At 37.8% G+C, this 21413-nt stretch overlaps 2 protein-coding genes across 2 annotated transcripts; one reads left to right on the top strand and one right to left on the bottom strand.

Annotated features, from left to right (window-relative positions):
- Nucleotides 1-137: 137 nt before the first annotated feature.
- On the top strand, nucleotides 138-6105 carry TRMT61B (tRNA methyltransferase 61B). Its single transcript, XM_032183732.1, has 7 exons — nucleotides 138-560; nucleotides 660-762; nucleotides 3216-3406; nucleotides 4390-4481; nucleotides 4903-5141; nucleotides 5773-5853; nucleotides 6002-6105. Exons 1-7 carry the CDS (start codon nucleotides 138-140, stop codon nucleotides 6043-6045), a joined length of 1173 nt encoding a protein of 390 aa, XP_032039623.1. The 3' UTR covers nucleotides 6046-6105.
- A 38-nt stretch (nucleotides 6106-6143) lies between these two features.
- SPDYA (speedy/RINGO cell cycle regulator family member A) lies at nucleotides 6144-12107 on the bottom strand. Its single transcript, XM_032185285.1, has 6 exons — nucleotides 11879-12107; nucleotides 10825-10883; nucleotides 10459-10544; nucleotides 9028-9199; nucleotides 7626-7920; nucleotides 6144-6365 (listed from the first exon to the last, which is right to left on the bottom strand). The coding sequence occupies exons 1-6, from the start codon at nucleotides 12105-12107 to the stop codon at nucleotides 6277-6279; spliced, it is 930 nt and encodes a 309-aa protein (XP_032041176.1). The 3' UTR covers nucleotides 6144-6276.
- Nucleotides 12108-21413: the final 9306 nt, after the last annotated feature.

Genomic DNA, 21413 nt, shown 5'->3' with positions numbered 1-21413 from the left:
GCTCCCAGCCCGGCCCTGCCGCGCCGGCGCAGCCCCGGCCGCGTGTTCGCCGCCAGCGCCTGCGCCGCGCGCTCCGCTGACGCCGTTCCGGGCCCGGGCAGGGCGGAGCGGGGCGGGGGCGGGGGTGGGGCGAGGCCATGGCGGCGTGGAGGGGGCTGCGGAGGGCGCTGAGCGGCGGGCGGAGGCCGGTGTGGGCCGCCTCGCTGTCGCCCGAGGAGAGGCTGCGGAGGCTGCTGCCGCCGGAGCGGGGCGCGGAGGAGCCGAGCGGGGCTCCCCGGGGGGAGTCGGCGCCGCCGCCGCCGCCGTTCCGTGCCGGGGAGCTGGCGCTGGTGGAGGCGCCGCGCAGGCAGCGCGCCCCGCTGCGGGCGCTGTGCCGGCTGGCGGCGGGCGCGGCGCTGGGAGCCCCCGGGGGGCTGCTGCTGCCTCACGACAGCGTCATCGGGAGGCTGCCCGGGGAGGTGGTGCGGCTGCGGGGCGGCGGCAGGCTGCTGGTCAGGAGGCCCTCGCTGGAGGAGTACGCGCTGCTCATGCCCCGCGGGGCCGCCATCGCCTACCCCAAGGTGCCCGAGGAGGGGTATTTTGGGGGAAAGGGGGATGAGGGAGCGGCCTTCGTGCTGGTAACGCGGTGCTTTGCTTCTCTCCCCCCCCCCCCGCCGCAGGATATCAGCGCCATGCTGCTGATGTTGGACGTGCACCCCGGGGACACCGTGCTGGAGGCCGGCAGCGGGTCCGGGGCGCTCAGCTTGTTCCTGTCCAGAGCGGGTGAGAGAGAGCCGGGGGGGGAGGTGGAAGCGGGGCCGTGCCCTGAGGGCATGGGGTGTGTGTGTGTTAACCAGGGAGCGGCGGCCAAAAGCACTTGAAGGTAGACTCCAGCTGTATGTTGAGTGCGGGCATATAAAGGGTCCCTACGGGTCCCACAGAAAGCTGAATTTCACCTCTTGGTGCTGTTGGCTTTCTTGCTCATTAGGCCCATCCTCCTGGCTCACACCTTTTTTCATTTCCTTTTCCCCATCTCATTTCACCATCGGAGTAATGAGATTGCCGGGTACCAATGAAAATGTTTGTTGTTTTTTTTTTATGTTCCCAGCTAGCCTGGTTGGAGCTAGATCTCAGCGCTCTAGCAGATGGAGAGCCTTTGTTTGCACCCATCGTCACTGTTGTGTTTGTACCATTCAATTCCATTAACAGCTGGTTCGAGGGATAACTCGGCAGAAGTCTATTCTTTTCCTTTGTCTAGGCTCTAGGTTTAGTTTCCCACTAGTTTAGCGCCCTAAGCCTGCGCCCTGCATGGCCAAAAGAGAGCTGGTGTCTGCAGCAGGGAAGTGACAGGCAGATGTCACTGATTAGGGCAGGAGGTAGGCAGGACCTCCTTGCAGTACCCCATAGATAGTTTAGTTTTGCTGGAATCCGTCTGTTTTGTAGTTGTTTGAGGAGAAACCTCACCCTTAAACCTCATCTCATCCGTAGGCATCCTGGTAGCGGACCACAGTTCGGAGTAGCTTGATTGATGGACTCCTGATAGAAAAACTTCATTAAGGAATAATAAAAGATACCAGATTGTTTCCTGTAATTGTTTTTGCACAGAACTGAAAAATAAAGCACTATTTTTTCTAACTTTTTTAATGCATTTCTGCTTTTGCAGAATATTTAGCTTTCCCTGCAACATTAAAAGAGGTTTGAGGGTAAAGGTGGAAATATCATCACGGCTCATATCAGTCTTGAGCTGATAAAAGAGAAAAGCATAACTTTTGTATCTTGAAGGCTATGTTCAAATATATGAGGTTTGTGGGCAGCACACTGTCACAGTGACTGAACACCTGCTGACTTACAGTAAGATCTTTGAAAAGTAGAAACTGTGATGTATGCAAACTTCACATGCTGCAGCTTCACTATAATGGAGGTGTTTTGTTTTGTTTTTCCAGATAACTGGTTGTCCTTATTTTTCTGGAAGTCAGTTTTAAAACGTAGGAAACTAGAATGAGCAGAGTGAGGAGTAAGAGTGACTCCAAGGTGAACAGTTTTATTCTTCATATTTCCAAATTTTTAATCTTGAGTAATAAGGAGTTGGTGCTGCAATTTTACAATTGTTTAAGATGATCTAAGACTAAAATCCTCCCTCCTTTCATATTGATTCTGGCCTCTGCCTGCTGCAGGGTGAGCTAGGTCATGGAGAGATTGGCAGGAAGCCCATCCCTTATTTTCTTTGGGTTTTTTTTGGATTCACAGTGGGATCAAATAGGTGAGGGAAGGAGTCTGTTGACTCCACCTTAAAATGGCTTAAAAAATCCTGGAACATTACCTGCTGAGCTGCTCATTCCAGAAACCTGTACTTGCCCGTTAAAAAGTAGCAATGAGAAGCGAATGGTACGATAGGTTTGAGAAATTAGAATAATGCAAGTATAGAATAATAGAGCAATGTATACATTGCTGGCTTTGCCTGGGTAGCCTGCTAACACTTCCTTTACTAAGAACATTGTATACAGTAAATTTCAAGTAAATTTAAAACTTAAAACAAGTAATGAAGTAATGTATAATGGTCATAAACAATAACATGAAACTAACACAACCACGTGTAAATCAGGGAGTACATGAGGAAAACCCGTCTATGGAACTGAGATCATCGAGCAGGTCTGTGGGGTTCTTATCCCTTCCTCAATTCTGATTAAGGGAAAGGTGGAAAAAGAACAGCAAACAGTTGTTTTTAGTAAACAAACAAAAAATCAGAATCATCAAATATTTAAAACTATCACTTTCAAATCTTAACAACAGAAGCAGTGACTATCTGTCCCCTTTATATCATCTGTGAGTAGTGACCTGCATTACAGCTCTTTCAGCTGCTACCTCTGTTAGCTGTGGTAGATGAATCACAAGTAGATTGGGCCACAGATATTCAAGTCATCTTTTGCTGCAGGAGTTACTTTGGAAGGACATCTTAGGAATAGTTTGCAATGCTGTAAATATGTTTTGTTTCTATCTATCGATTGATTTCAGTCTATAGAAGAATTAACCCAGCACTTTATCTGCATATATTTGTTTTAAATGTAAGAGAAATAATAAATTGTAATTGATTGTTTCATATGTGGTTATTTCCTAAAGTGAAGTTGAGATTTAACGGCATACTTCTGTCACTTACAATGCTACCTTTTCTTAAATTCTTTATTGTGGATGGGAAAAAAAAAAAAAGTAGTAAATGTAGTATTTTTGTTTGTTTTAAGTCGGGCCCAAAGGACGAGTTATAAGTTACGAAATCAGAGATGACCATCACAATTTAGCAAAGAAGAATTACAGGCACTGGCGTGCTGCATGGCAAATAGGGCATTTGGAAGAGTGGCCAGATAATGTGGATTTCATTCTTAAAGACATCTCAACAGCTGCTGAGGATATGAAATCTTTAACATTTGATGCAGTAAGTGCAATAAAAAATCCCCTCATATGACATAAATCAATGCTTATATTTTCTATATAACTTGAAACCTCTAGTGCTCACACTTGCAGTGGGATCCCCAAATCTGACGTGATTGCAAAAGCAATCGGATGATCATCAATGAAAGAAACACCATGATTTTTTCATCAGGGTATGGGTATTTCAAGGTTCCAATTACACTTTCCCATGTAAGAGTGATATGCTATAGTAGGGAAATATTAAAATTACTCACTGTTGTCTTGTAAGCGAAGATATACTTATTTTCTTGTATTTTGGAGAAATACAGAAAATTTTGTATTTGAATAAGACATTTCAAACATTAAGAAAAATATACAAGCTTATTAAATTGTGAATACTTAAACACTTTGCTACCAGCTTTATGGAATACATAATGTTCCTAAGCAAACAAACTGCTTATATTAACTCTTCAAATAAATGACAATTGTATTAAAGGATTTAAATGAAGAAACAAAATAGTACAAAAATATCATTTTTGAAAACTTTCAACAATCCACAGGAAGGGTCAGATGCATCCTTTCTCATCGTTTCAGTTTGAATAGTTTTCTAGCAAAAGATGGATAAATTGACAAAGAAGTTTTCTCAATCTTGAAACAAGGAGCAAGTTAGACATCGAAACTGTAGTGTGATCACTGTATTATGCAGATGCATTGAACGTTTTAATATTTGTAAACAGGACATCTAAAGCTATTCGTAAATATAGTCTCACAGAAGTTTTTATTAAGGTGAATATTGTGGAGTTTAATTAGGAGGAGGTTTAACATTTCCACAGGACTACTGTGTTGGTGAAACATGACTTGTGTTGATAGATATTTCTCTAAGCTCTTCAGAAGCAGTAATAAAACTAGTTTGCAATGACATGCTGCTATAGTATGCATTCATTTTTCATACATAGATGTTGTTTTTCAAACACCGTTGTTATGGAAAAAATAATCTTTCTCTTGCAGATAACTCTGGATATGATTAGCCCTCAGTCTGCTTTATCTGTTGTACACCCAAGTCTTAAACAGGGTGGTGTATGCACTGTATATTTAGCAAAGTAAGTATTTAATTCTGGCGCTTAGAAATTTATTCAGGCATCACCTGAAATTGTTACAAAACCAAGCACCTCCTAAAACATACATCCAATGTAAATGTAGTAATTTAAAAAAAAAAAAAAAAAACTTTTTTGCAACTTTCATTTATTTCCTTTTTTGGGAGTTGTATAAATTACACTTGGCTATATCTTTTGGTCTGTACTTCAGGAACTATGGTCAGTGGAAGTTCTTAGTTAATGACATCCTCAAAGTAACTATGTACTGTTTTCAATTCAGTAGTCAGGTTGCTATCTTCTTTACCCTAAAATCCAAGTACTTGTATAAACAAAGGTGAAGAATGTGACAAAGGCAATAGAATTGAGGCTAAGTTTACTATATTGATTGCAGTTTTCAAAATATTTATCCTTTGCATTTCTTCAAAAGCATCACACAGGTTATTGACCTTTTAGACAGAATACGGACCTGCAAGCTCCCATTTTTATGTGAAAGTATTGTTGAGGTAACTCACAGAAAATGGTTGGTACTCCCTGCTAAAATCAAGAATTGCAAATCAAGCCAAACAGCGGAAACTCAGGAAAATACTGAGGAAGAAGCTCACCAAAAAGACTATGATGAAATCCATATTCAGGATCAAATAGTTCTTAAAGACATTGAATGCAATGGTAAGAACATTATTGTTAATGAGCTAGCCTGTTACTAGAATTTTGATAACCCAAAGATACAACGAAGGCAAAGTTGTTTTTTTTGTTCATTTTAGGAAGATGAGGGTTGTGGATTTTTTTTTCTTCAAGGTCAGCTATAGACAAGCTTTTTGGACAACATTGTCAGATTTGAAAAAGAATTTATTAATGATCATTTAAATATCTTATTAAAAATCCAGACTAAATAGAAAATAAATGGCAGTCAGCACATACAAAATGACTGCCCTTCCACTACTATTTTCAAATAAAATTCAGTCCTCCATACTCGGCCTACTGCTGTTTTAGAGAACCCTGGTGGGCTCAAGGATTCCACAGAAGAAATGTTACCACTGTACTCTGTATTCTAATTGTGCTGTTTTAGCAAATCCAGAAAATTTACTTTATACAAATATATATATACTTGTAAATTCTATGGTAGAGCACAGAGGTCTGAATGTACTGATAAATAGCAACAAAACAATTTAAGAAAAACATTAAGAAAATGAAAAGATGTCAAGGAATACTGCATGTGCGTTGCTAACTGTAGTCTGTTTTGTTGTTTTTTCTTTGAAAACTTGTTGGAAAGAATTACAAAAGGATGTATTTCTCACAGAATCATTTTCTGATGATGCTGAAACATACTGCTCGGTACCTTACGTTGCTAGACCATCTAATTGGCAGGATGCTCATTCAGGTGAGACAGAGTGTATTCTATACATATATATATATATTTTTGTACTAGGACTTCACATGTTACTATATCATGAAATCATAACATTTATAATAAACTAAAAATTTTACATTGAAATACTGAAGTAGTAACTTGTTCTGTTTTCAACCAGCGTTCCTCACCAAGCTGAGAAAGTTTCGACCCCTGAATTCTTGATGCTGCTGTGATGTTAGCTACTAATTTGAGTGTTGTATCAGAATAAACTGTTACAAAATAGCTGTGTTTTGCAAGTTGTGTAACTTAAGTAATTTCTGCTTTGATTTCTACTGCCTATAAACTCTTAAATCCCCTGTGTGATTTAAGGGGAATGTTTTAACAGAATCATTATAGTACTACCGTGCAACACAAATTTTTCTGCAAATCAGAGTATCTGTATCACTCAGTTTTTCATTCTTCATGGCTTGTAAACCAATCCATGGATTTGTCTTGGTTCAAGATGCTACCTCGTCTGCTTTTCCTGGACTGGCTCTGACAGTCTACCAGAAATCAAGAGAAAGAAAGTAAGAAAATAGTAGATCGATATTTTCTCTTTGAAATGAAAGTGAAGCAACTTCTGAGTTTACTAAGTACCAAACAGTGATTACCAGTTTCTCTAAGAACAATGTTTGCACAACTGTAAGGGAAACTGAAATACACTAAACATGGTCTTTTGATAAAGCCGTACTCACTTCAAGAAAAAGATCAGTTGATGAAGTACTCAAATAGTTAAAATAGACACAAACAGAGCTATAAATTAACTGTACCTCTATGGTTAATTAACTGTAACCCTAACCAATATTAAACATGTATACCAACAACATTGCACTTTATCTGCATAATTGAGGCCTTACACAGGAAATTTACATCTCAAGTGTGTTCCACTCTTAACAGTAAATTAAATAATAAACGTTTAAACTAACTGCTCTATGTAATAGAGGCTTCTCATACAAAGGCTCAGGAGACTACTTTGAGTAGTTCAATATGCAGAGGTTCTATTACATTAAACAATTTTCACAGTAGACTGTTGTATTTTCTACACATACCCCCAACCTTAAAAGGATATCTTCCATAAATTGTCAAAGACTGAGATACACTTAAAAGAGAGTGTGAAGTGCTGATTTAATGTACATACTAACTGACGACTGTAATTGAGGAGCCTGCCCTTTCTAAAAACACCACTTTCGAGAAGAGCACTTATAACTCACGTAACACACACTCCATTCATGTGACAGACACACCAGTATTTTTACTGTTTCTTCTTGCCAAATGCTTTTCAAATAGGATTCCCAGTTTAATTTATAATATGAAAATAGTAACAAATGCCTAAATAGACTAGAACACAAAATTATCTAGAGTAGTTGATGAAAACACTTTGAACAGACTCAATGTGTAACGCAGTTGGTACTTCTAGGAGGAAACAAGATGTGAAAGTGTCAATTAAATGTTTGGCTGAAGCAAGATGGTATTAGTGGCACAGAAAAGGAGAACAAGGAATATTTTGCAAACATTAGTTCAGATATGGTAGTAGTTCTGTGGTAGCAGGTGGTTTTCCTGATACCACAATGTCCAAGTATAAAAGTTTACCCAAAATAAAGAAAGAAAATGGTAACTGCATTTTTAGTAGATACTTCCACTAACACAGAGGTTGGGTCTTGTCACACCAAGAAGCACATAGTAGTCCCTACAGTAGTCTAAACAGCAAATACTGTCCCAGTTACATAAGCTATTTGAAAATTATTTGCAATATTAAACTATACCTTGGGCATAAGAAACAGGAGAGTCAACCAGCATTTTTTCAACTGGAAAGGTGTCCTTCGTATCCTGGGCTGAATGTAATTCAGTCATCTCCAGTGTGCCAGCTGAGGAGGAGGAGGAAGATAATCCTAGTCGCACAAATCTTCCTTTCCTACCGCAAAGCAAACAGTCCACAGGCGTATTACTAGGTCCTCGTGGCAGCTGTTCTTCATCTTTGTTGTAGCTCCTCACAGCTCCACTGTGGTGCACAGAACGTTCTCGCTGCCATACATAATGTGTTGGAGCGATAGCCATTACCTATCAGAATAGCCATTCTATCAGGAACCACAAAAATAACTGGCAAACATATAGCTGAAAACAAGGGATCCAATTCATATATGGCAGAGAATTAAGACTAGAGAGTTGAAGTGGGTGTCATCTATTATTTATCTGCCTTAGTCTAACTAGAAAGTTTGCTACATTAGGCAACAATAAATGAACCGGTTATGAATCAGATGTTGAAACATAAGTTTTATAGCTTTGTATATTCGTGTAAATCATCACAAATACCAGTTCATGCTTTGTTGGACTGAAGATAGTGTCTTACTATTAAACTAGGTGGATCTTCTGACTCACCACGTCACTAAACTAACAACTGCTGAAAATTGGGAGGGTATGCTGGGATAAGCATTCTACACTTGCCTTGTTCCTTGTATTTTTCCCCATTAACATCTCATCCCATCCATAGAGATGGGATGCTAGAGTAAATAAGATCTTCTTTTCCACCAGATGTAGTGAACAGTACCTGTCAGGGCTCTTCCAGACAGACACATGCCATCTGGAAAGTGAGGAATGTCTATTTTTTCACCCAATATTTAAAAAAAAAAAAATGTAGGTTGTAACAGGCTATTAATAGAGAATGTTAAAAACGCAACCTTTCTTTTTTGAAATGCAATGAAAAACCATTACCCTACAAAGTCAACTGAGGTTATGCTGTTAATTTTGAAGGGGAAAATTTCACCTGAGGTGCTATGTTTTGGAAGGTTTTACTTTGTGTACAGTTTAAAATTTATAAAGCAAAGACACAGATAAAAATATTTCTACAGTGAATGAAGTGAAACAGCTAATGGTAAATTTTAAGTAAAAATATCTGCATAAAGCAGAAAGATTATTCTCATTAAAAACTACTTTTAACAGCAGCGTAACTTATTCTAATTTACCTTAAAAGCATAGTTTCAAAGACTATATTTTGAAAGCAGAAGAAAAAAAAATTTTGGAGGGTAAATGGGCCATTAAATTTTAGCTGCATCTTTTCCTTCTTATGGCTTCTATACACTCTTTAAGGTAAAAATGTTTGTATAGAACTATAGTGTTATCTGGTATTAATTGCAGTTTCAGCATCTACAATATTAAAACCCTCCCTACCTCTTCACAGCAACGTCTGCTTACAATAGCCCTGTAGTCAATTCTACTCCATAGATGATCTCTTAGCTTTAAGAAATCAGGAAAGAGCTTTCTCCATTTTTTTCCCAAAGCCCATGGGAAAATGTCATACTTTGATTCTTCATCGTCTTCTTCCACTGTATTTGCCAGATACCTTTAAACATATATATGTTTGTGTCTGTAAGTGTTATTCAATCTAGAATCATTCTATCGGTGTGATTTCTAACAGTAAAAGATGTAATATTCAAGTAGTTCTTAATATCATGAGAAAAATTGCTAACAAAACATTTCTCTCTCAATATTACATGTTCTTAACCAGAAAGTCCCACATATATCTTTCAGATAAACATAAGCTATAATAATAAATGTTTTACCCTAGAGCCTCCTAAATTAGTAAGTAGGTAAGAACTAGCATATCTTGAGAGCTTTCACCTGATACTGAATTCCTGTAACTCATACCTGAAAAAAATTCTAGTTCTGGTCTCCTTCCCATTTTTCCTCACTTGATCCTAATCTCAGTCTTCTCTCCAGGCCCACTCTAATGTGACCCTCTGACACTTTCTAATTCTCTGTTATCTTCTGTTATCTTCTTTCTCCCTTCAGTGGAGTCAGATAACCTCCTCTTCCATGCTTTATGGATGCTATCTGGAATACCACATATGGTAGAAGGAGCAGCCATCTTTCTCCTTGCACTAGTGTGCAATCAGAGCAGCTGCCGAGTGCTATTATAGAAAAAGATGACCTGAGCTCTGTAACACTATGAAAGAAAATACTTCATCACTGTAGGTATAGCATATATCCTTATATATGTATCCTATAATACAGAACTATATAGGCTCAGTAAAGACAGATTTATGATTGCACCTCTATTTCAATGTATAGAAATTTTATAAGGGTTCAAAAAAAAGTTCTCTGAAATTACCTACCTATATTTTTACAGTTGACTCAAATCACCTTGACAGAAACTTAGTTTGTAAAGTTACCCCAGAGTTGTGCATCAGGATGAAACAATTCAGTTAAAAGGACTTAAAAGATGGGTAAGATATTAAATAAGGTCTTATAAGAAAAAGCGTGAGCTTTACATATGTTGCCACATATTGCCTTGCACTTACTTCTCTTAATGGAAAAAAAGTTCACAGATTAACAGTTCTGTAAGCAGAAGTCCATGCTATGTATTACAATACCCATGTAAACATCCCCTCATTGCTACTCAGGTTGGACATCAGGGAAACAACACTGAATTTGCACTGATTATAATGTGTGGATTATGTTTCTTTGCTTCATATAGAACCCCAAACAACTACAAAGTGGTTATGAAGTCTCACTGTATATCAGAATCATTAGTGACGTAAACAAAGGAAGAAACTAATGCAAAGTTTATGCTAATAAACCAGATAATTTAAGAGTACTTACAGAGCAACAAAAAAATTGATTCTGGTATGCTCATTTATTGTGAAGTTAGCCCTCTTGAAATAAACGAAAGTCATCGCCAAAAGATACTGTTTTAAAATGTAAATTATTACATTCATTATTAAGTATTAACATATTATTTCAATATAACATTTCCTAAAATGCTTACATGTTTGCCTCACACAAAACTACTTTGTTCATTCTTATCAATGAGGAAAGCATAAATTGAGTTTCTTGAAGTTTCCGTATGAATACATTAGAAAAAAAAATATATATATGGTCTGTATTCTCATAAAATTAAGTGATTAGCAGTCAATTTTCACTGAATAGTTAGTTCTATTATTAGTTCTGTTAACAAAGAACACTTACCTTGTCTGTAATTTTACAACAACAGTCCATCCATAGGAAGTCTTGAATCACATCATCATCTGCAACAAAATAGTCATAGCATTTCAAACTATAACATTGTTTTTCTTAGGAAGTCTATGTAAACAAATAACATAAGTTCCTTTTATCAAACCAAACAAAAGAAGCTGGACCCACCAGTAGAGAACAGAGAAACTGACAGGGAAATGGATTAGGTATGAAAAAACAGAAGACAAACTGCGGGAAAGGTAAGGTGACTGACAGTATCTCACTCCATGACACCAAGTGAAGGTGAAAAAATCACCAGTATTTTTTCTACTCATGTAACCTTTTCCTGCATAAAAGGTTCCCTCGAGTAATGTACAGTTATTTCTGATGAACCAGAGACTGTTGAGATCTCTGCACCTTGATTACCTGACAGCTTTTACAAAGCAATACTTGCTTGATTACTTGTGGTCAGTATACGTCTCTGTGAACTTGTACTGTAATGTTCAAGTTTAAATAAATTAAAAAAAAAAAAAAGTATTCTATGTCTCAATCTCTTCTAAATAAATACAAAACTTTATATGAAAGAGATACAAATGCAACAGAGAGGCAGCAGTTCCTCAGATATTCTTCTCATTCAGTTTCTCTCTCTAAATTCTTATTCTTATAATAAATAATATGTATATAGAACTGAGAGACCAGCCTCTTTTAAGCCTTGTGTAAAACAAGATATATGTTGTTTTGCATGTATTTCTTGATTTCTTGAAAGCTATGAAGCTATGAGAAAATAGTAAGGTATGGGAAATTATTGTTGAAGGAGGTACCATACCATCTTGTTTTCATTTTTCATTTTAAAGGATGGTTTTCATCACTTCAGTAGCCTTTTTTTTGTATTTTTAACTTAAGCATTAAGTGTTTATACACTAGAATAAAACAACAAAATATGTTTAGACAAAGACAGCAACTATTTATAAAAAGCTCTCTTGAAATTATCATTGAGTTTAGAAAACATACTTACTTATGGTTTTCTACTGTTCAGTCAAAACACTGATATCTATCATTATTAACCTACCAAACAACTTAAAGAAAGCTGTCATTTCCTGACGCTGAATAACTAGGCATGGTCCCTTTGGATGTATATATTTATGACTAAGAACCCTTTTTTCACAATTTTCTTGATGGTCTTTAAAAGCAGGCCGCTTCAATCTAACAAGTTTTTTTTGCTGATGTGATCTGGATGCACTCGATTTTACATGAACAGTGACAGTGGGAGGTGTCTGGCACACCAGATTGTGTCTCATTTTGGTAAGTAAAAAGTTCCTGTTAAAAAAGAAGAAGAAGTTAGCTACAAAAAAAAAAAAAAAAAAAAAAATAGTCAATTTTAGCAGTACGTCTCTATAATTGTTTTGTTCAAATGAAGCGTTTTCAGCAAAGCTTCATCTGTCAGGTGATATAAAAATTTATTTTATCAGTACGCAGTGAATTAGGCAGTTAAATTTGGTTCTGATTTGATAAAGCTCTTTTTCAGTGGAAGCAGACTTAATCGTTCATTTTTCATTCAAGATTTGAAAACACATCTCCTTTCCAGAAGAAGTTGCAATTTGTCAGATCCTCATGCTTTTATCCAGGTCTACCAAGGAATCTCCATGTCTCCGCTCCTATCTATGAAGGGGTATTTTTAAAGTAATGTTAATCGAATCAATGTAACATTGCCATAATCAAACCATATGATATGAAAAATAAAATCATGAAATGCCGAATTATTTTTATAACCTTTGGTTATAGCCACTGGGGACAAAATTTAAATTAAGTAGGAGATAATGCAAAGGCATAACCAAGGAAACAAACCTATGGTTTCTTTAAAAAATCAAGAGGACACCAAATGGCGCGTGAGGAAAGCTACGTTTTATACACGAGAAAACAACTTTAATTCTTCAGTAGGTCCCTACACAGGGTATATATAGGGAGACAGCCTCCCCAGCTCTTAGTTATGACACAGAGGGAGGGGGAAACAATAATAATAATAAATAAATAAATCTCACATTGGGTACGTAATTACCCAGTTTTGGTCCCCAGCAGGTGAGTCCGGAGGAGGCCCCGCCTCACACGGGCCGCCGCCCCCCTCCCCTCCTCGCCTCTCCTCAGCGCCGCGCCCTTGGCAGCCCCCGGGAGCGCGGGACGCTGCCGCCCCCGGCCCTACCTCTGCCGCCTGGGGGCGCTGGGCTGCAGCGTTCCGGCGGAGCCCGCCCGGCCGCGCCAGCCAATCAGACGGGGCGCGGCTGTTGCTAGGGTGGGAGGGGTAAAAGCAGGGACGGGGCGCACTGGGCCTGGCGTTCCTTCACGGGGAGGCCCCGCGGGTGGTGTGGTGGCTGGAGGCCCTTTGGGGCACGGAGCACGACATGGTGGAGCTCTCCATCCCTGGGGAAGCAGGGATGGTCAGAATCTGGTCATCTAGAAAGCCTTTTTTAACACAGATGTTTCTATGCATGCTCAGTCAGATTGAGTCAACCTGCATTAAATTATCCTTCATGTAAAAACAAACAAAAATTCTCTACCTTTTACACATGCATACTCCTGTTTGTGCACAATGCTGTTCATCTAAGGCACTCCAAGCACTCAATTACCAATCATTTGATAACTGTGGAAAGCAAAGGAAGGATAAGTTACAGAAAAATCTATTTAACCACACAAACCATCGAAACTAGGAAGATATTTTTTGTCATTTTTTGAAGTCTGCAAAACATAAAGCTGCAGTTATTGTAAAGTGTGTGCATTCCTAATCTTCACACCTTCAGATTTGCATTCCTCACAGCACCAGTAAAAAGGAGGTTACAAAGTAAATCTTTATCTATACAGCTTCCCAGTGTTTGTATGTTTTTTTCCCTACAGCTCTCTCCTTTCTAAAATAGTTTGGCTTTTTTTGACTGTTTTTTTTTTTTTTTTTTTTTTTTTTTGAGCTCTTTTATTTTCTTTTCACCCTCAAAGATCTGTTACAATCAAGTTCAAATTACTCAAGAGGTATTGTATCCACTCTCTGTAAACCTTTTCGTACTGTTCCTCACCTCCCAGGACCCAAGGTTCAGTTGCAATACATGCTCGCTGTGTTCAGACTAGCTTGGTTCCGAGGAAACTGAAGTTGTGGGAAAAAGCAGTGAGAAAATTTGCAATTTTCTCTCCTTGCAAAACTTTACAGATTAAGGTAGGATTGCTGAGATGGGGATTACTCAAGCACTCAACTTGAAACATCATGGAGAAACATCAACATGGAAAGGCATAAAGCCCAAGAGGAAAAATCAGGGTGTCTGAAACTGACAGCTCAGACCAGCAAATTTTTTCCAGGGAGTCACAAAGGCTCACAAAACCCTCCTGGATGCTAGCCTGGCTAGCTACCTCTTTGGAGGTGATGAGCTTAATGTAGTGGTTAAACTCTGCATATCTTTTAGGTACATTTCCTAATAAACAATTGTTTTGTATTTCTGAGTTGTGTATCTTACATTCAGGTCTCTACTGGGTATATGGTAAGAAGTTCTTGAACAGAGTGATAAGAAGGAAACAGAACTTTACTGGACTGTAAATACTCTGCATGATGTAGAGGACCTAACTGGTTCTCAGCCTTTATTACTAAGGTATTAACTACAGGTTTTACACATGTATCATTAACTACAGTTTTTGGAAGTTTGTTGAACAATTAATTCATCCAAGCATATCCGGGAGAATGTTTTTTGTTCTCTGATTTCCGAGTAACTCAGTGAACATCAGAGGGCACTATTTCACTACAAGCAATTTAAACTGAGACACTATAGCATTGTCCTGCCTCCTACGCTGAATTTATATAGTACTTAACTCAGAGCCCTTCCCATAGGATGACATTAGATAGTATGAGTTACTCTTTATCTTTATATGCTATTACAGTTTGAAGTATTTTATTTATATATATATATATATATACACATATATATATATATATATAATTAAAACCTTTTGGAATTGTTTCAAAATCTTGTTTTTGCAGAAAGAAAAAAAGATTTTTGTAAATACTCTGGAACTGAATTATGAGAGATATATAGTTGCATAATTACCCAGTAGCTAGTTCGAAAAAGGCAAATAGAAAGCAGTTTACTTCTCTTAAATTTAAAAAAAAAAAAAAAATGTTTTCAGTAAACCAGTTGTGAGACACGTGGATTAAGAAATATCACTGAAGTAATACTTGTAAGGTAGGAAAACAAATGCCTTTGATATGTGGTATCCTTCCTAGTGGACTATCTAGTGGATGATCTTAGAGTTTTTTTCCACTCTAAATGATTCTGTGATTATAATGAGGTTTTTGTTGTTGTTGTACCACTGGAAGAACTCCTGATACATCTTTTCAAAGGAAGTCATGAAAAATAAACATTGGTTTGTCTAAATATAGATCGTTGTTCAAATATAATGTATATTTGTCCAATTATAGACTTTTTCTATTTATTGCTGAATGTAAAATAAGAGGAAATAAAATAATAGCTCTCTTCCCTGTAGAGAGAACTCCTGCCCTTGTCAGGGGGAACCCAGTCTCTCAGTCAAATATGTTCTAGATGAAACACACACAGGATGAGAACTCTATTCCTACAGACATGTAAATAAACTCAAGCATTCATCTAAAAATTAAAGGCTGGACATGCTATAACTCTGTTAGAATATAGGGTGCAATAAAGCAACAAAGTTTCAGAATATTTCAAAGAAATAGGCAAACTACATGAATCCACATCTATCACCAGTAATCTGCTTCTTTTATTTGGAAAGGGAGAGTAAGAATTTAGATGAGTTGTGTGAAACAAATCATTACAGCATTGTGGTGCCTGAGCTAGAGCTACACTTAACACCCTGAATATGACTTACCTCTTTGATACATGAACTAGTAACTAATGACACTAGAAAGGATTGTTATAGCTAAATCTTTGCTGTCAACAAACACAACAGTAGGATTAAAACTAAAAATGATCTAGTGCATCTTAAATATATATATCAGTGATGGATGGATGGACGGACAGACATGGAGATTGCCGTCTGCTTTGTTTGCTTGAAAACTTCTAAGCAAACAGCAGGATTTTTTAATACATAAATCCAAAACTACCTCTGGTTTCTCCCAGGTGCTGAGAAAGTCAGAAACTATTAAAAAAAAAAAAAAAAAAAAAAAAAAAAAAAAAAAGGAAATACTGCAGTGAACAAGAAACAACAGATGACAGAAGAATGTCAAGGCTGCCAGCGAACACAGTGCATGTCTAAACATGCTGCTTCTGCATACTGCAAATCAGCCAAATGCTCTGCAGCGGCAAATCTACATAAAGTACTGGGGACATACATTTGAACTTGCTGTTCATTTCTACTGTAGGCTGATATATCCTGTATGAACTTAACTGACTCAAAGCAGAAAGTGGAAGCGTTTACTTTTTTTTTTTTTTTTTTTTTTTTTTTTTTTTTAAGGATTGGCAGTTCTGTTCTGGTTGTAAGTGAAACCAAATAGTCTTACCTGAAGAGATGAGACTATGTGAGACTATGTTAGGTCTTCACTATCATGTGTCTCTCAACATCATTGACTCTGAACTCTTTACTGCATATTTTATATCAAGGGGAAAAGACATGAAGTGTACAGTGCCCCTTAAATAGTTTTTTTTTTGAACCTTCTGATACCACCCACAACATTTTAGCTTTTAAAAGTAAATGGAGGTTGCATCCTGCACATTAGTGAGCATTTAATAAGCATGGATATTCATTATCCTGTTGTGCCCATGAAGTTTCTTCATACTGTATTGTGCAAAGAGCACTAATAAAACAGACTCCTGTACCACCATGACCCAGAGCCATTTCTTTCAGATGCAAAGAGCAGCAGGCTGCCTCAGACACATGTGCAGGAGTGAGGAGCAGCTGTGTCAGCTGTGCACAGGGAGCTTGCAGTGTATTGTGTGTGTGCAGTGACTGAATTGCCTGCATTTCCATTGAAAAATGCGAGCTCTTCAGTGTGCAAGTTTTCACTTCTCTCCTCTCAGAAACTAGCAAACACTAGACTTTACAAATCTTAGCAATGAAAATATAGCTGGACCAATAAAATTGTAAGACCTTTTACTTTAATCAAACAAATGTTTTTATAAAATCACAATACTCATTTCACATCTGGTGAACAGCAGCACACATTCATAGTCCCATTGATGTTAATGCATATGCAAACATTAGTACACAAAATCATTGAAAATCTAAGCAACTAATTATCCAGAAAATATATCTATCTTTCTACCTAAGGAGATAAAAAGTAGAAAAACTTCGGTGCTTTCAAAATAATGTCCTTTTTTTTCTGAAGGTAAGTTCATCATTTCTTAAATTCATAGCTGTTTGAGTGGATGAAGAATAGGTGGGAGCCTTCAAACTCTAGCTAGCCAGTTTTTAATTCTATAATTGGACAAAATCTGTAAATTATATCATCTTTCTGACCTTGTTTTCCAATTCCAAAGTTTAGATTTACCTGTTAGTTTACTGGTCGCATAACTCAGATCACAAACTCTTCCAAACACAGGGTATCTATTTATTCAGGTTTTACACCGTGGAACACAATTGAATCTTTTTCCATGACCATAGCCTCTATAATATGAAATTATATTAGTAATTAAGATGTTGTAATTTCTCTATTGTCAAGCCTTATTTTGACAGCAGGGCATTCACAGACTCATCCCATTAAAGGATTAATCAACAATAACATAGCTATAATTTCTGAAATAAGGGAAAAATATTTTTATATGCAAATATTTTGACTCCATGCTGAGAAAGGAAAAGCCTCAAGTTCAGTAGCAGGAAGGCAAAACTTTATAGACTAAAACCAGATTAATTAAATTGTAGGCTGAAGAGTCTGGATGTTTTTTTTTTCACCCCAATCCAATGGTTCAGGCTTCAAACGGTTAAATTAGAACTGCCACAGTTTGTTAAACATTGATTGGCCCTCCCTAGAAGCAATGGGTTCTATAATTACTCTACAGCAGGTCAAAAAGCTTTCTTGTTTCTCTGAGATCAGTAATCGCAAATTGTAAAAGTTTTCTCACCCAGAGGTTGAAGCAATAAAATGACTAGTACAAGGGCTGTAAATTAAAGTGCAAACTGAAACAGATGAACTTTGGTAATAGCTAGCTAACTGGAAAAAAAAATAAAGATAAACGCATGAAATAGGAAAGTAGTTACAACACAAAAGCAATGTATTTCAGTAAGAAAAAAAAAAAAAAAAAAAAAAAAAAAAAAAAAAAACAGATTGTCAGCTATGAAACACCTCGCTCCTTTTAACCCTACTCTTTGGTGCCCATTGTGTTATGCTAAATGGTGTTTGTGGGCTTAGCTGCTTCTGCTCAGCTCTTCCGTGTATTTATTCAACTTTGCCTTGGGTATGACTACAAATACAAGCTGCAATGAGGTAAGACTGGGTGGGGATTTATAGCATGTGAGCTGCTCCACAGAAACTACCTCTGTGAATGCTGTGGCCCTGTCTTTGTGTTTTGTTTCATTTTGTTTTTTTAAGGAATAAATGTCTTTTTTTACTGCCATGTACAACACTGTCCATAGCCTGTTACTGTGGATTAGCTGATATATGGTCAATCTACACCCAAGCTTGCCTTGTAGTGACCTGTACACATAGACAAGTCTGACACAAGGAAACTTAATGGCAGACACCTCCAAGTACTTAACGTACCTTCCAATACCATCATACTGAGAAACTGGACAGCTATCTGTCCATACAGCCATCTGTTTTGGTTCTTAGAACAGCACTGAGATGTTGTCACACAATAAAACATGTTAAAATCCATTTAGGACTCTCAAATAGTTTTTAATAAATTTAACTTTTGACAAAGTTCCATCTCTAATGGCTAAAAGGGGGAAAAAAAATATTCCAGAACTGAAACAATTTTAGTTTAAATGGAGCTCCTCTGACTACAGCTTGTGATGTCACATTTTCTTCTAAGCCCTTTCCAAACTATACGAAAACAGTGAGTATACTAAGGGACTGGGCACAGTATGAGATTACTGTGCTTGACTCTCTGCTACAAAGTAGGCTGGATGAAGACTTACTCATTTTTTTTTTTACCTCTAATGCTACACAGTTTAAGCAGCTTTGAACACTGACAATAGCTGCTGTGAAAATGCTGTAGGTATAAGAGCCATGAAGACATATTTCCATGGCAGTAAAGAGAGGGATGATGACGAGCCTGTTAGTGACCCCACCCACTGGGGTTAAGACTAAGCCCTAGCAGAAAGGTGAGGATGCCATGATGTATCAGACAGGTTGGTTTCTATAATCCTCAAAGATACTAACAGAACACACATTAATTGCATGAGCATCTCTCTCCAGTGGCTACACCCTGTCTACTTTTACAAACCTCTGAACCAACAGTTGTATGCCTCAGGTACTCTTACTTTCAGCCCAAGCTTGATGGAGAACCAAGGTGCAGGCATCTAAAGCTGAGGACAGGTTTATGACTGTTGCCACTGCCTCTGCACTGATTTTCATCTCCGGTGTGCACAAAAATTTCAGCAAAATAAACAGTTACATTTATAAACTGTGTTACTACTCAAAGAAAAAAATGTCATGATCTATAAACAGGCCAAAAATACACAAAATATAAGCTATCTTTTTACAGTGTTCAGAAGCAGTTATGACAGTCTTGCAGAAAAGACACAGTTGCTCATTTATTTTTTTACTGGGTCTTTATTTGACCTGCTACACGTGGCCAAAACATTTAAGCTCTGTGTTACTCTCGATGTTCTCATTATTCATAAAAAGATAATAGTACTTACCTGCTATGTAGTGTTTTTCAGTCCTGCAGGAAATAAAAATGGTGATGTTATTACAGTTCTTTGAGCAGCAGCATACACTGGTTTGTGAAGGTCTGGAATCTTCAGAAACACATCATGGACAGGATATTATATATTATTTCTCAGTATTGTCCTCTTTCTATGGTCCTTTCAAGTGGCCTTCTTATGGTTCATCCTATGTAGAGAGTATAGTCTGCAAACAAACAAACAAACAAAAAAAAACAAAGCCTGATTGAACACATTCTAAAAGTATCCTAATAACAATTTCCTTAGTTTATATATAACATATAATTGCCTGTAACGTAGACAATGTATATAACAATGTCTACCATAAAAATAAATAAATAAATAAGCCTGTTTTCATTTTTGAGCAGAAGACTGTTTCTGCTTGTTTCTAACTTCATCGGCCTTAACCAGTTGAAAGTCATCATGAATTTTCAAAAAGCATTAATTTTGTGGGAAAACACTAGTAGCACTGTTTTGCACTTTGGCATAATACTTGGCCTATTTTTAGGGACATCTTCAGAAGAGCACAGCCCAAACCAACCATGTTTGGAGCCTCCGAAAAATCTCAGTTAGAGCTGGATTGCCAAATACTCCAATGAAACCGATCATCTTCTCCCTACTCATCTCTCCGATCTGCCGACCACAATACATGTCACAGCCCCACCTTGCATCATTTCCTGATAGTTCAGGAGTGACTCATAGATTCTTGCAACTTTCCCTGAAAGTAGATTTTATCCCTTTTCTGTGCCTGTGGAGTGTCACAAGACCACTCACCCAAGTTCTAGGGAACACCTGCAAATTACGTTGTAAAGACACAGGCCAGATCCCATTATCACACTAATTCTTACTGGCTTCTGAAAGAGCTGAATTTATCTCCTCGGACCTGATCCACAGTTCACTGAGTCAACAGAAAGTCTCCCACTGGCATCCACAGTTCTTCAAGTAATACTTAAGTGAACTGAACTAGCTTTATTCTCCAAACAGATCTGGAGCAGATATGAACTGGAGAGCAAAAGTTGAACAACACAGATCACCCAAGTTTCTCAAATATGAGCTTACATATCCCCTAAAGACTAGTGATCAAAACAATTTTATACATATATAAGAACCAAAAATGTGTTTGTAGCATTTAAATTATAATTAGTCTGAGCTGTAATTATGCTTTCATAAGTGTAAACCACATCTATCCTACACTGCACTGCCTAATTGGCATTCAGCTATTTGCTAAGAGGAGATATGTCCAACAGCTGATAAAACTGCTGTTTGTAACCAGTAAGCAAGATCTTACCTTGAGAGCATTACACTGGGAAAAGTCACTTTAGAAACACCACTGAACAAAGTCATGCAGTTCACCCCAAAAAAGCCTTTTATATCACTACAAAAGGTTCAAAAATGGTACTCCTCTCTAAGCCCCAGACACTGAGTTGTCTCTGTAATTAAGCTATTTCAATACCTGGATTGTTTTATCTCTCTAACCATATGCCTGCTCCACTGGCATATGGTTAAGAGAAGCTTCCCTCAAAATAACCTGGAAAGACGGTAAAACTAATGCAATTGAGAATGGTTTTTCACTCCCATTGCTTTGCTGAGGGATGACATTGTGAAGAGCAACTCTCACAATTTCCAAAATAATAAGCAACATCCACATGTATAAACAAGAATTTATTTCGATTTGGAAAACTGGAGAAATTAAAGATAATGAGACTTGCATCAGTTCCCGCAAATCGGAGCCAAATCAAATGGCAACATGGTGCACCTATCTTTCCATTAGCTATGGT

Source organism: Aythya fuligula, chromosome 3 (assembly GCF_009819795.1).
Source record: "Aythya fuligula isolate bAytFul2 chromosome 3, bAytFul2.pri, whole genome shotgun sequence".
In the NCBI taxonomy this organism is placed as follows: Eukaryota; Metazoa; Chordata; class Aves; order Anseriformes; family Anatidae; genus Aythya; species Aythya fuligula.
Note: the sequence above shows the minus strand (reverse complement) of the source record. Positions and strands in the feature narration are given on the sequence as shown.

Bases quoted from the DNA above. Each gene is read 5' to 3' on its own strand.
- TRMT61B (XM_032183732.1), top strand. From the start codon at position 138: ATGGCGGCGTGGAGGGGGCTGCGGAGGGCGCTGAGCGGCGGGCGGAGG. The intron at 763-3,215 runs GTGAGAGAGAGC...GTTTGTTTTAAG, and splicing joins CTTGTTCCTGTCCAGAGCGG to TCGGGCCCAAAGGACGAGTT. The intron at 4,482-4,902 runs GTAAGTATTTAA...TTTCTTCAAAAG, and splicing joins TGCACTGTATATTTAGCAAA to CATCACACAGGTTATTGACC.
- SPDYA (XM_032185285.1), bottom strand. From the start codon at position 12,107: ATGAGACACAATCTGGTGTGCCAGACACCTCCCACTGTCACTGTTCAT. The intron at 10,545-10,824 runs GTAAGTGTTCTT...ATTTTAAAACAG, and splicing joins GTTGTAAAATTACAGACAAG to TATCTTTTGGCGATGACTTT. The intron at 7,921-9,027 runs GTAGGGAGGGTT...CTATTCTGATAG, and splicing joins GCAGACGTTGCTGTGAAGAG to GTAATGGCTATCGCTCCAAC.